The sequence below is a fragment of the Hypomesus transpacificus genome, chromosome 18 (genome assembly GCF_021917145.1).
Source record: "Hypomesus transpacificus isolate Combined female chromosome 18, fHypTra1, whole genome shotgun sequence".
NCBI classification, from domain to species: domain Eukaryota; kingdom Metazoa; phylum Chordata; class Actinopteri; order Osmeriformes; family Osmeridae; genus Hypomesus; species Hypomesus transpacificus.
Genome location: NC_061077.1, coordinates 1060644 through 1074178, shown reverse-complemented (window position 1 = coordinate 1074178; position 13535 = coordinate 1060644). Strand labels below are relative to the sequence as shown.

The following is a 13535-nucleotide window of genomic DNA, read 5'->3' as shown; positions in this document are numbered from 1 at the left end:
CATGTAGGGCACTAGCAGGGATGGCTGCAGGGGGTTCCTGCACATGAGCACCAAGAGAAACCACTTTACCTGCTGTTCACTTCCTGTTCTTCTCAGGTTTACTTCCTGTCTAATTATTATTAATTTCTTGTTTATTTCCTGTTCAACTACCGCTTTCCTACAGTTTGCTTCCTGCACGACTCACAATAAGTTGAGAAATTCAAAACATGGAAAACATCTAGAAGAAAGATTGTAATACCAATAATACGTTTTGTTTAAGGAGGTTAAACTTAGAGGGTAACTGTCCCTCCCTGTCAAAGGGGCAGTTTTTCAATCCTGTACAACTAACAAGCTGCTGGAGACACCGCTTCAGAGGACGCGTGTGTCGCATACGGTGTGTGTGGTGAATAGCAGGCAACACATTATAAAGGAAGAGAAGGAATGTCTTGTGTAGAGAGAGAGAGAGAGAGAGACAGACAGAGAGAGACAGAGAGAACACAACTCTGGGTCATGCCGTCAGTTCTCACTGCATGAGACCGGAACACACAGAACAGAGGTGAAGACTAGTTGCTATGGTGACGCTCGTCAGTGGGTAAAGAGATAGAACAAGTCAGTTAAAAGAAACAGAAGTTGTTTATAGACTGAGCGGGGAGAGATGACGGAGGAGGGAGAGATGATGGAGGAGGAGAGGTGATGGAGGAGGAGGGAGAGGAGGAGGAGAGGTGATGGAGGAGGAGGGAGAGGAGGAGTCAGTCTGAGAGGAGGAGGAGAGGTGATGGAGGAGGAGGGAGAGGAGGAGTCAGCCTGAGAGGAGGAGGAGAGGTGATGGAGGAGGGAGAGGAGGAGTCAGCCTGAGAGCAGAGCGGGCAGACAGACCTGGGCTGGGTGAGTGCTCCCTGGAGCACCAGAGCAGCGTGGGAGATGCACTGAGAACGGATGTTACTGAGGAGCTGGCTCACACTGGGGTGGCTGCACATCTGAGAGAGAGAGAGAGAGAGAGAGAGAGAGAGAGAGAGAGAGAGAGAGATCAGGATGTGACAGTGATTCCAATGTAACCCCAACCGTCAATGCTTTGGCATTACAACATTGGTTTGTCGCTGGCCAGTAAAACACCTTAACTAGAAACAAAGAGACAGAGAGATAGCGAGAGAGAGAGGGAGGGTGCGTGAAGGTGGGACGTCCTCAGTGCTTCCAGTGTCACAGGAAGTCTCTCCCGACAGTGCTGAATCATCTGCTAGCAGACGAACCCTGTCGTGTCAGAGACGAGCTGAAGCCAGGCTCTCAGCACACAGGGACTAATGTGTCCTAAGAACCACATGTCCCCCTGTCTCCATTCAACAGAAACTACATACAGCCACAGCTCAAAGAAGTGGAACAGCTGCATAAACATCCTTTTCTCTTCCTCTCCTCAGCATTTTAAATGAAGGAAGTCTTCCCACTTTCTGGGGTGGGTTTCTGTGATTAACATTAAATCAGGTTTTGCCCATTTTACAGGCAAACCGAGGGCTTTACATACACTCACATAACTGCACCTAAACCAACCTGAGCCTTCAAGGATGCCTCTACATCCCCACCGTGGTGATGTAGAGGCACAAGTACAAGTGGGAAACAAGTGGGAAAGCTCTTTAGCGTGCGTTAACCCGTGGGCGGCGGGACGGCGGCTAGCGGGGCGGCGGCTAACGCGGCGGCTACCTTGGGGGCCTTCCGCTCCTCCATGCCGACACTGTCGAAGCGCTCGATGAGGTAGTTGAGCATCTCCGTCTCCTTGCACGCTTCGATGGTGAACCGATCACCGGCCGACTCACTGGACATCCCCCCTCCAGACGCCCCCAGGCTGGAGAGAGAGAGGGGGAGCGGGGGGGAGGAGAGGAGGGGGAGGAGAGATAGAGAGGGAGCGGGGGGGAAGAGAGGAAAAGAGACTTGTTTAAAATCCAGGATGACTTAGAGGGGAGACTCCCGTGACAAGCAGTGCGGTGAGAAAGCGTCTTTTACAGCAACATCCTGAAAGAAACACTGTGTTAAAAACACTACAGCACCCAAGGCAGCATTTGGAATTTGGGTAAGAAAAAATTTCTAATACACCCATTCGTGCTAATTAAATCAGTGCCCCCCCACTCGCACCCCTCTCCTCTTCTTCCTTCCATCCCTCCACCCCCCCATCCTCCACCTCCAATCTCCATCCTGCCTCCATCCACCCCCCATCCCTCTAACCCCCCTCCCTCTATCCCTGTGGTGTCGATGTTATTGGTCGATTCTCCAGACCTGCTAGACTGCAAGCAGCGTCACAACACTGCAAACCTCTGGTTACGGCGTTCACAACACCAGCGGCCGCGTTACGCACCCAGAGACAGCAGAGACAGCAGAGACAGCAGAGCAGCGCGCGCGGGGGGGGGGGGGGGGGGGCGGGGGGGCGACAGAGGGCCGTGATGCAGGGTCTCACCTCTATTCAGCTCTCTCTCTCTGATAGAGTATTCATTCCAGGAGAACACAGAACAGGACTATCTGCAGGATCCTGTATCAGTGCTTGAATAGTGCTCACAAAGACCACACTCTGAACACAGCATCAAGTGACAGCCTAGGGGGGCTCTTCAGAGAACCAAACTGCGGTTTTCATGCCTTGCTACTTTGGGTGAATATTTGCCAAGCATAGTTTGTTGAAAAAATTCCCCTCGGAACTCATTTCACAGAGCCGAGAGTCTCTGGTTTAGAGGGTGTGGTGTTTCAGCTGCACTACAGGACAAATGATTTGCTGGAAAATGAGAACTTCCTGTGCTAAGCAGCTAAACGCCATATCACAATATACTACTGAGAGCAGATCACTTTAAGAAAGTCTTCCTCAGGTCACCAAATAATAGAAAATGCTGCTTTTCCTATTTTCTAGGAAACATTCTCAAACAAACAGCAGGCTGTGTCTGGGATGAATAATAACGTGTTTGTTGAACAGACACTTTAACCAAAGGAATATATCAGAAGAGGTTTCGAACCTGCAACCTCTTGATCTGCAGTCAAATGCTCTAACCACTGAGCTATTCTTTGCCTTTGCCTGTGGGTATTTCTCTGTAGCTGCCTCTGCGCATGTTAGAGTCCGCATGAACACGCACAAGCATGCAGCTCTGCTACTGAACACGCACACGCCAGCACGCACACGCCAGCACGCACACGTGAGCACGCACACACACCGTGCTACAGCGGTGTACCTGGACCCAAACTGAACCCGCGCAAACTCGTCCTCCTCCTCCTCAGGATCTTCATCACTGCTGTCCTGAGACAGGTCCGACAGGGCGAAGTACCGGAGGGAGAAGGGGCTGGCGGGGGGGGAGGGAGGAGGACGAGGGGGAGGAAGAAGAGCAAGAAGAAAAGAAGGAGGTGGAGAGGGAGAATAAAGAGGAGGGGGCGGGGATGAGGAAGAGCAGGAGGAGGAGGAGAAAGAGGGGGGTGATGGGTGAGGATGGATGGATGGACAGAGGAAGGGAGGTGTAGAAAAAACAAAAACATGGAAAACGACTGAGATGGAGAATGGACACAGGTCAGGTAGGAACAGGTGGACAGGGAGGAAGGAAACTCAGAGGAAAAGGAAGAAGGAAATATCCTAGCATCCTACCTGGCCTCTGGCATACCACACAACCCATCTCACAAGACTACCGTTAGTGCCACTCAGTGAACCTGCCTGGAGTTAATCCACAACCATGCGTGTCAGCTGGATACACACAGGGATACACGCCCATGCTGTGAGTTTAACCAAGAACCCAGGACTAGCATCGAACTGGCCCAGTGCCAGGCCAAACTAAGGCAAGCTAAACGTCACTGGCTTCATCGTCTTCATCACCGTCCACTGCGTCCAGTCTCAAAGTCGCCTTGTCACAGCCAGGTCATGTCTAGTGAAGCCCCCCTAACCAGTCTGCTAGCACAAGCACTTTCCCTCTCACACAGCCTGACCAGCACCACTAAGCTGTCCTCTTCATGTCTATTACACACCCCATACAAATCAAGCCAGCGCTGAAAAGCCCGTCATGGATTGGGTGTTGGGGTGTTAATGTTTTAGTTGCGTAGCGGGCGGTAGGGTCACGCAGGTTGTTCACACAGGCGGTACCTAGAGGGGATCCTGGAGACACGGGCAGCTCTCCGGGGGGCCGCTCTGGGCGAGGGGGCCCCCCCAGGCAGGGGGACGGAGGCAGGGGGCCGGGCCCTGGGGGAGCTGAGGGGGTCGGGGGGGGCCGGGGTGTTGGGGGGCACCGGGAGGCCAGCGGGGTTGGGAGACGGGCCGGGGAGGCCGGCCACCCTGGGGTTGGGGCTAGGGGGGGTGGGGGCCCCCCAGGGGGAGGTGACCGTGTAGGGGCGATAGCGCTGGGAGATGGGCAGGGGGGCAGACGGGGGGTTGAGGCTGAGTCTGGGGGGGGCGGGCAGGGCAGGGGGGCTCGGAGGGGGGAAGAGGAGGGGGGAGGAAGGGGTGGTGGGGGTGGAGGTGGGGGTGGGGAGGGGTGCAGAGGTCATCCGGGGTGTGTTCAGAGACAGGGGGTGAGGGCTGCACCCGTATAGGCTGAAAACAACATGGTGAGAGACAGGGGGTTGGACAATGTCACCCAGCAACTGACCACACACACACACAGGTCCCTCCACACACACACATTCAGGCCCCTCAATACACACACACACACACGAAAAACAGAAATCCCACAAATGAATGCAATCAAATGTTATAAACACAGAGATGAATCAGCTACGTGAGATCAGATAAAAAAGTACAACCTTGAATATCCTGTTTTTTTTCACTTCAGATCTACCATAGCACTGGCATTAAGTTGGATCACAGGGTGGGTGAGTGTGTGTGTGTGTGTGCTACTTGCCTGGACAGAGAGCTGGCTCCAAAGGAGCCCCCACAGGGGGCCAGGGGGCTGCTGCCCTGGCTGGGGGGCTGGACCAGGGTCAGGCGCCGGTCTGGGGATTTGGCAGCTGTGATTGGCTGGGACGTGGCAGTCAGGCTGGCGAAGGGGTTGTGGACGCGTGATTGGGTGGACATCATGAGCACCTCCATCAGGATCTGGCCAATCAGGTCTTTGAAGTCGGAGAAGACTGGAGGGGGGAGAGAGGGAGAGAAAGAGAGTCAGAGAGAGACGAGACAGAGTGAGAGAAACAGACAGACAGAGAGAGAGCGAAAGAGATCGTTTTACAACTTAAAAGCCATGAATTCACTTTCATCCTTTCAGCACGCAAGTTCTGACACATCCACAAGCCTCCCATTGAAGCATGCACTCATTCACGTTCTCAACATCTGTTCCAGGATGAGACTGCTGTCAAGGTGTTTCCCCTGCTCATAAATACAGCCGTTTTCTAACATACTTATACTTCACCACACACGATTGTTGTGTCACCTCCAGCCTTGCTGCTAAGACACCTTATGACAATAACATGTGGTTGTATGTGTAAACTAAGCCCAGGGGTGGAGGCAGACAGACAGACAGACAGGAGGTAGATAGATAGACAGACAGATAGATAGACAGACAGTCAGGAGGTAGACAGACAGACAGCAGGTAGAAACAGACAGGAGGTAGACAGACAGAGACAGACAGACAGGAGGTAGACAGACAGACAGTCAGGAGGTAGACAGACAGACAGACAGACAGACAGACAGACAGACAGACAGACAGACAGACAGGAGGTAGACAGACAGACAGACAGACAGTCAGGAGGGGAGGCCCACCGTGGTTGTGGCTGTGCTGGAAGTCGGCAGCGAGGGAGGGCAGGTAGATAACGTCTCTGTCCTGCTCCGTCCAGGAGACACGCATTATCTTACAGATCAGCTGCAGGGCCTGCTCCTCAGACACATCTGAACTGGCCGGGGACTCCTGGAGCACACACACACAGGCAGAGACAGAGACACACAGGCAGAGACAGAGAGACAGACAGAGAGAGACAGACAGAGACAGACAGACACACACACACACAGGCAGAGAGACAGACAGAGAGATACAGACACACACACAAAGAGGCAGAGACAGAGAGACAGACAGAGAGAGACAGACTGATTAACAAACAGACCACCGAGAAGACCTGGTGTTTGGAAGGGAAGGTTGACTTCCTGCCTACCTTCTCAGCCAGGTTCCTCTTGTCCCTGCGGTCGCTGTCCTCCACCTCCATGTTCTCTATACCTGAGTCCACATCCACCTGGGACATGCTGGGGAGGGGAGGTGTGTGTGGGGGGGGGGAGAGAGAGGTGAGATGAGGAGAGAAAGGTGGAACCGAGGGGAAACAAAGAGAAAATGGATAGAGAGGGAGAGGAAGACGGGAGAAAGAGAGTGGGAGAAATCAATCAATTTTGAGCACATATGCCAGACCAAACTAAGACCATACATACAGCTCTGGTTGGTCCTGAAGTAACAGAACACTGTGACATGAATGAGGAAAGCTCTGTGTTTCTCACCTCTTTTCACAGGCGGTGTCTATGTCCATGCTCTGGGAGCGAGACAGACTCTGGGACTGGGTCTCCAGGCTGTTGGAGGGGGAGCTGGAGAGAGAGCTCACCCCCTCGCTGCTCTGGCTGCGGTACGCCACGCCTGGAGCAGGGGGAGACGGGAGAGACAGGGGGGAAGACAGGGGGAAAACAGGGGGGAAGACAGGGGGGAAGACAGGGGGGAAGACAGGGGGGAAGACAGGGAGGAAATAGGAGGACAAAAAAACAACAGAAGTTCAAATCTGTGTGTATTCATGAGTGTGTGCAAAGGTGTGTGTGTGCGTGTGCATATGTATGTGTGTGTGCGTGTGCATATGTATGTGTGTGCGCGTGTGCATATGTATGTGTGTGTGCGTGCGTGTGCATATGTATGTGTGTGTGCGTGTGCATATGTATGTGTGTGTGCGTGTGCATATGTATGTGTGTGTGCGTGCGTGTGCATATGTATGTGTGTGTGCGTGCGTGTGCATATGTATGTGTGTGTGCGTGTGCATATGTATGTGTGTGCGCGTGTGCATATGTATGTGTGTGCGCGTGTGCATATGTATGTGTGTGTGCGTGTGCATATGTATGTGTGTGTGCGTGTGCATATGTATGTGTGTGTGCGTGTGCATATGTATGTGTGTGTGCGTGTGCATATGTATGTGTGTGTGCGTGTGCATATGTATGTATGTCAACGTCCCTTAGAGCTGAGGGGTTGAAAGAAGTGATTTGGAGTTTAAAAAGTCATATTTCTTGGTAGAGTTGACTAGCAGGCAAGCTGCCTCCAGCCCCTACAGGGTCAGTCTGGATCCCCTGAGCTCAGTGTCTAGTCTGTGGTGTGTTATTAGAAAGCATGTCCAGCAGACATAGCCAAGGACAAAGCTGATTACAGCCCAGATCGACTGGCTAAAGAAAGGTCAGGAACTACCACATGACTACCAGGTTACAGCACAATTAATACATCCTCCTGCCATGTCGGTAACAGGAGGATTACATCTCCAGTTACACGCGTACACCTGCCCGGGGGCTCCACTAAAGAGGCCCTGATACAGACTTAATCTACTGTAGCGTATGTGTCATGACTACTATCGCAGACTTAGTCAACTGTGGTGTGTGTCATAATTAGTCACAAGAGACTTCAGGAATGCATATCAACTGCTATCAGTCCAATCAAGCCACTATAATAAGGCCAACGAAAGTAAAACTGTAGGGACTGACACTCTCTTTGTACAGAAAAGTCCCTTTGCAACAGCAATCAGTCATGAATCGGTAAACAATGTGCTCTGATCGGTATTGTACCCATCTATACCTACGGTGGTTATGGCGTAGGTTCTAGAGCATTTGAGAACAGTGAGTTATTCACGCTAGCTGTTAGTACTCTCTCTGCCTACCAAATGTCGAGCAAGGACACAGGCCTGGTGAGCACAATACGCTACCTCTGTTGTGTCGGTTGACGACAGCGCTCAGTGTGCCTTTGGCTGTCCATTTATCAAGCCCCTTTTCAAAAGGCCTCTCATTCTGGACCTCCATGGTTTTTTTCTTCCTAGCTCCGATAGACGGACACAAAGGTCATGTGATGGCATCGGGCCTGGGAGGAACAGGAAACGTCACCGTGTCTCACACTCTGACCCGTGTGGCCGGCCGGACGACTGTTTTGACTTTCACCTCAACATGCTCAGAGCTGAGCCCGAGCCAAGGCTGTTGGGACACAGTGACAAGGCACTTTGTGGATCCCCTGGAAGGGGCAAAACTAGCTGCTGATACACCTATTAGATTCCCAAAGTGCAGTGATTGTGGATGACATTGCAGTGGTTAAGGAACAAGTTCTTACTTGAGGGTATTTTTGTATTCGATCAAATCTCATACACAAACGTCTCCCGTGAAAACGATGCTCGTAAATACTTGTTAGTATTGATGAGCCTGAGCTGTGAAACCTGGAGTTATAAATGCCTGACACAGATCAATCCAAGGAATTCTAAGGACAAGGTTAACAGTGACAGGTTGAGGCTGGAGTGCAGCTTCTCAATGAGTCTATTTCCCTGCCTCTTCGGTTTTAACTGAAGTGTTTGTGATCGGTTGTGGTCATACCGGAGGCACCCATGGGTGAGGTTGCAGGGGTGACACTGTGGACGCTGAGGCCCAGAGAGTGTGAGGCGGCTGGGGGCAGAGACTGAGGAGGTGCCCCTGAGGTTCCAGGCAGGGGCCCAGGCGGAGTTTCTCTCTGTGGGGACGTCAGGGGGGTACTGAGAGGGGTACTGGGCTGGGACCCCTGCCCTCCAGCCAGTCGGGCTAATCGCCGTCTGCGGATCTGCAACAAATACAGGAAAAAACGGTGTTTTGACTCGTTTGACCGTCATCATCTTTAGGAATGATATCTAAAGAATACCGACCGTGAACATGGTCTTGACGCGAATGTTATAAACGTAGTTGTCGAACTAAATTGTTCATTTTGCAAGTAGGTTATTAAAAGATGAGTGCGAATGCAGTGGGGCATTTTAAGACGAAGAGGTCATTTGGTGAGCAAAGCTAAAGTAAACACCTGGGCTAGTCAATCAATGAGAACGAGGCTAAGAGAAAATATGAACAGCACAAGAATCCATACATACAATATGTATGGCGTTGTTCATATGGAGCTGCACAGTCAACGTTAGCAAACTGCCTGGCTAATGGTTAAAGATTAAGCAACATCTCACGGTCTTAATATTACACAATATCTGATAGAATATTCTGATTGACTGACATTAACAGTTTAATAGCTACTAGATGTGCAATTGACAGTATCATTATCTTTATCGGGTGGCTCTACCTAGCAACAATTATTGGGTTGGTTGCACAATGTCAATGGTGGCCTCCAGTGTTATGCTGAGTCGTCTAGGAAGCAAAGACAATTTTATCTGCTACTGTTTCATTTACCTATCAGTATCATTAAAATCCAAGGACAACCTAACTTATTTTTTTGTAAAAAGCCATGTGTCTTTCACGTGAAAACCCTGACATTTACATTATAACCGTATTCGCTGCGTAGCACAGCTAAGCTACCTAGATCTAGTAGTTTAGCTATGGGTTAGTTAGCTAGCAGCACCATGCTAGCCAACTGTACTGACTCAGCTACTAGCGCTAAGCTAGATAGTAGCACAGCCTTCGAAAAAAAAAAAACTAAAACGACACAAATCCATGACAAGAACACAACATCCTTCGTCAATTACATGGCAATATCCGATTATAGCTTATATTTTGCAACGCAGTCTTGATCCTACCTCGTCGGCACTCAATTCTTCCATTGTGTTTCCTTTATTTTCAACTGGCTAAACAACAATTGTGCCAGCCAGCCAGCTAGCTAGCAGCAGCTATTCCTAAAAGAACCAAATGCTCATGTTCTATCTAACTCGTGAAACAATTAACTATTCGTCTTGATTGTCGTACATAAAATAAATAAAAACAATGCAAAGTAATATACAATTTTTCCTCCTAATTCGGTGTGATCTACTCGATTTCTACCGAAAATGAAACAAACACAAAAGTAATGTCAAAACACGAAGGAGGCCATTCTGGATCGTATGTCACGTGACCACGGATTGACACACAGTAGAACAATCAGTGTTGGAAGAATTCGTCAGAATGTTGCTATCATGCGAGCTTTATGTGTCATGAACATGTAGCTGCAACACATTATTTTAAAATTCTATTTAATCCAAATTCATAATAGCTGTTTTACCGTAAAACCCTAAAGTCCGCCTCTAGCTGTTTGGCGTACTCTGATAGGCCATACAGGAATACATTATATTTATATATTTTCGTTTTTTGTTTGTTAAAATATGGCTTATCTGGTATAACAAAAGAACTGTTTTTGTCCACTTGTCCACGTGCGTGAGCCTCAGTTGGGTAAAGGTCTTAGTGTCAAGGGCAGCCAGATTAGAGTCAACAGGTCACCTTCCTTTCGGTGAGGACAAAACATCGGTTTTCAGACAACAAAGTAATAATTTTATGAAGCCCTGCAGCTAAGCAAATCAGTGATTTAATGTTTTGAATTTTTAAGGCATTGAATACTTAATTTTGAAATTGAAACCAAATTTGGGATCTGAATTTTACTGTTCGAATTTTCAGCAAGCTGAATTGATTTTTGCTCCCCATCCAGGAAACAATATTCCCCCTAATCTGATTATTCAATGACACAATACGTAAAATGCAGGTGAAGACGTCACCATTTTAAAATGTGTTGCAGTTTGGACCAGAGATGGAACAAGAACCAGAAAAAATGGGACACAATGATTCTTGTCATTTGCACAATTTCAAATTATTTTTACGTTCTGTTGCACACATTTAGCCTAGGCCTGTTGAAAAGCTTAGCGTTGTTCACAAATTGACATTTTATTTTACAATACAGAATATTGCAATAATTTAGCTAATAAAATACATTACCAAAGACAATACCCGACTCTGGAACAGCACAAGCATTAGATAGGGGCTGTGTAGTTAGTGATTGTGTCATTCTCAAATCAACATATAATTGCAAACATTGTCAGACCGAATTCAGGATTGGTCTCTCTGTAGATGCTTTACAGATGACAGTAGGGGTTCAGTTGAAAGTGAAAAAGGCGACAATTGTTTCTTAACCACTGCAACAAACACTTAACTTCCGAGGAACCAAATTATTTGATTGGCTTTGAAGACAGTAAGGCCAGTAAGCAACACCATTTTGTTAACAATGATCCAATTGCGCCTTCTAGTGGTTAAATAACATAATTTCATCCCCACACAATACATTCCCAGTGCATGCACTTCGCCATTTGAACTTTATCAAATCAGTGCTTATTACCTAGAAAACAGCATACTAAGGAATAGTGGTTATTTATGCAGGGTTTCTCATTCTACTACTCAGGACTTAGAGTAGCAACACAATGTGTTTAAATGATGGAACAATTTCTCTTCGGGAGATGAACCGTCATTCACTGTATTCTTTTGAAAACTTGCTGGCAAACTTGCCCTTCACAATACAGCTCCTGTAAAAAAATAAAATAAATATTCAGCTATATTCTGTATAAGATTCAATTGTCTTTGCACATCAATCTAGGAGTTACATTTGAACTTCAAGTAGGTTTCGGAGGATTATTTAATACAAATATTTAATATATTATATAATTTATAGAACAATTCATAGTTACTTGACAAAAGATTATGATTTATCAATGTAAAAAAGAAGATCTACCACCATATAAGACATTTCGGTTAGAGAGTCCCAATGTGCCTGAATCCTACTCGTTGTTACAAACAGTTAACGAACGTGAAACAGGAACAGAGGACTGTTCTCACCAGATGCAGTTTGTCGTCCTCGATCCAGTGAGCCCAGCCCCGGTTCCTCTTCTCCCCAGTCTGCTCACACACCAGCCTCCTGCCCTCCCATTCCACCAGCGACTGCCACACACACACACACACACACACACACACACACACACACACACACACACACACACACACACACACACACACACACACACACACACTCAGGACATCAGCATCCCTGTCACATTCACAAACGCACCATCTACACTTCGTCATTTCGTATGTTGAGTTTCAGTAGTTTGTATGTTTTCGTTTTTTTCCCTCTGCTTCTGGCTTGACTCTAATCTACTCCACTCTTTTGAGGATTTATAATTTTTTTATTATAAGGATTTACCATCCTCACATGATCGTTCACGTAGCGTTCTATATTCCCTCAACACCTCAGCACTCCTCACAGTAACCACGAGTTTCTCTTCCTCTGAGAGGCCCGGCAGGTCGGGACGCCCCGGAGGCTTCCCGGGTGGAGAGTGCACCACCCACCCTGGCTGACGCTCTATGCAGGAACACGGGTTCAATTCCATTCCCCTCTCTCTCTACCCATACATTTCTCTCTGCAACTGTTTCTGTCCAAAAACACCATCAAAGGTCAAAATATATCTTAAAAAAATTTAAACTTGGTGAGCACCTGGCAACGTCTGCTATCAAGACCCTTGGTGGACTCCTCGAATGTCTGTCCAACCTTGAAAGAGACAATGTATTTCCTGAAGGTGCTGAGAGTTTGGATGGTGTAGCGCTCTCCCTGCACCTCAATCACCTTCTTCAGCTTCAGTTTCAGAGCGATCTTCCGTGTGGTGTCGCCTATGCCTGGGAAGACAGAGGAGTAGACGAGATTGTATATTTATTGAACATTTAGCATTTTTGCAGCAAATTTACAGTGTTACCAGCTTGTACAACGTAAATTATATGTGTATTGTTGGTTGTTTACCAACATAATAATAAAATAAAAATATTTTATATTCTGTTACATTTAGTCATTTAGCAGACGCTCTTATCCAGAGCGACTTACAGTAAGTACAGGGACATTCCCCTGAGGCAAGTAGGGTTAAGTGCCTTGCCCAAGGACATTATTCCTCCCACTAAGTGAATCATCTCCCTGCTCTATTAAAAACAAGTTCCTAATCCTAGCTATTAAATGTTAAGATGAAAACACATATAAACATGCATTGCAACACCATTAAACAAATTCAACGAAGATAGAGAACACAATGAATGCACCTAATCTTAATCAGATCAGTCGATAAATCACCATCGTTATCAAATCAATGCAAATTAAATCAAAACTCACCAAGTGCCACCATGTACCCTTCCATGTTGGCGTTGCTGACCATGTCCCATGTTCCACAGAAGCTGTCTGGCATGTTCCCATCAGATACTCAACCTGTGGTCCAAATAGAAACAGGACTTCTCCAGTCAGGGCCGAGGTGGTGTGAGGGCAGGTGGGGGAAGGGGCGGGTTATGAAGGAGTCAGGGAGAGGTAGGAGACAGGAAGTGGGTTTGGCCTTGCAGTTCATTAGCTGTCCCCTCAGGTGGGCTGATGGGGCTGGGTGCTGTGGTGGTATGTCATGGGAACAGTACATGTCAGACACGTCTCTTTACATTTCCAACTGTCATCTGTCATCTTGTCGTCAACTGAACCACTGCCAAAACAAAGGTTTTACACCTGTTAAACCAGACAAAGGTTGAGCAATCAACAGAATTAACTTTCTATTTCACTTAAACACTTTGTTTGCTTATTATGAAACTCATGATCATGATGTAGTAAACTCATCATTCTGGTTTTAATTCA

The 13535-nt window shown here is 47.9% G+C and overlaps 2 protein-coding genes across 3 annotated transcripts in view; both read right to left on the bottom strand.

Annotated features, from left to right (window-relative positions):
- The window catches only part of ube4b (ubiquitination factor E4B, UFD2 homolog (S. cerevisiae)), a 21172-nt gene extending 11191 nt beyond the window's left edge, over nucleotides 1–9981 (bottom strand). Inside the window, exons 1-11 of one of the 2 annotated variants that reach the window (XM_047039858.1) lie at nucleotides 9667–9981; nucleotides 8498–8717; nucleotides 6398–6530; nucleotides 6064–6151; nucleotides 5678–5822; nucleotides 4824–5049; nucleotides 4070–4516; nucleotides 3177–3284; nucleotides 1672–1813; nucleotides 856–956; nucleotides 1–37 (exon numbers count right to left, since the gene is read on the bottom strand). The exon at nucleotides 1–37 is cut by the window's left edge and continues 78 nt beyond it. In XM_047039858.1, the coding sequence (XP_046895814.1) occupies nucleotides 1–37; nucleotides 856–956; nucleotides 1672–1813; nucleotides 3177–3284; nucleotides 4070–4516; nucleotides 4824–5049; nucleotides 5678–5822; nucleotides 6064–6151; nucleotides 6398–6530; nucleotides 8498–8717; nucleotides 9667–9690 (1671 nt within the window). In that variant the 5' untranslated portion in view covers nucleotides 9691–9981. The remainder of the gene's footprint in view (nucleotides 38–855; nucleotides 957–1671; nucleotides 1814–3176; nucleotides 3285–4069; nucleotides 4517–4823; nucleotides 5050–5677; nucleotides 5823–6063; nucleotides 6152–6397; nucleotides 6531–8497; nucleotides 8718–9666) is intronic. The other variant, XM_047039859.1, reaches the window with a different exon arrangement.
- Nucleotides 9982–10757: 776 nt separating this feature from the next.
- On the bottom strand, nucleotides 10758–13204 carry rbp7a (retinol binding protein 7a, cellular). The gene is made up of 4 exons (XM_047040972.1): nucleotides 13035–13204; nucleotides 12375–12553; nucleotides 11720–11821; nucleotides 10758–11409 (listed from the first exon to the last, which is right to left on the bottom strand). The coding sequence occupies exons 1-4, from the start codon at nucleotides 13105–13107 to the stop codon at nucleotides 11356–11358; spliced, it is 408 nt and encodes a 135-aa protein (XP_046896928.1). The 5' UTR covers nucleotides 13108–13204; the 3' UTR covers nucleotides 10758–11355.
- Nucleotides 13205–13535: the final 331 nt, after the last annotated feature.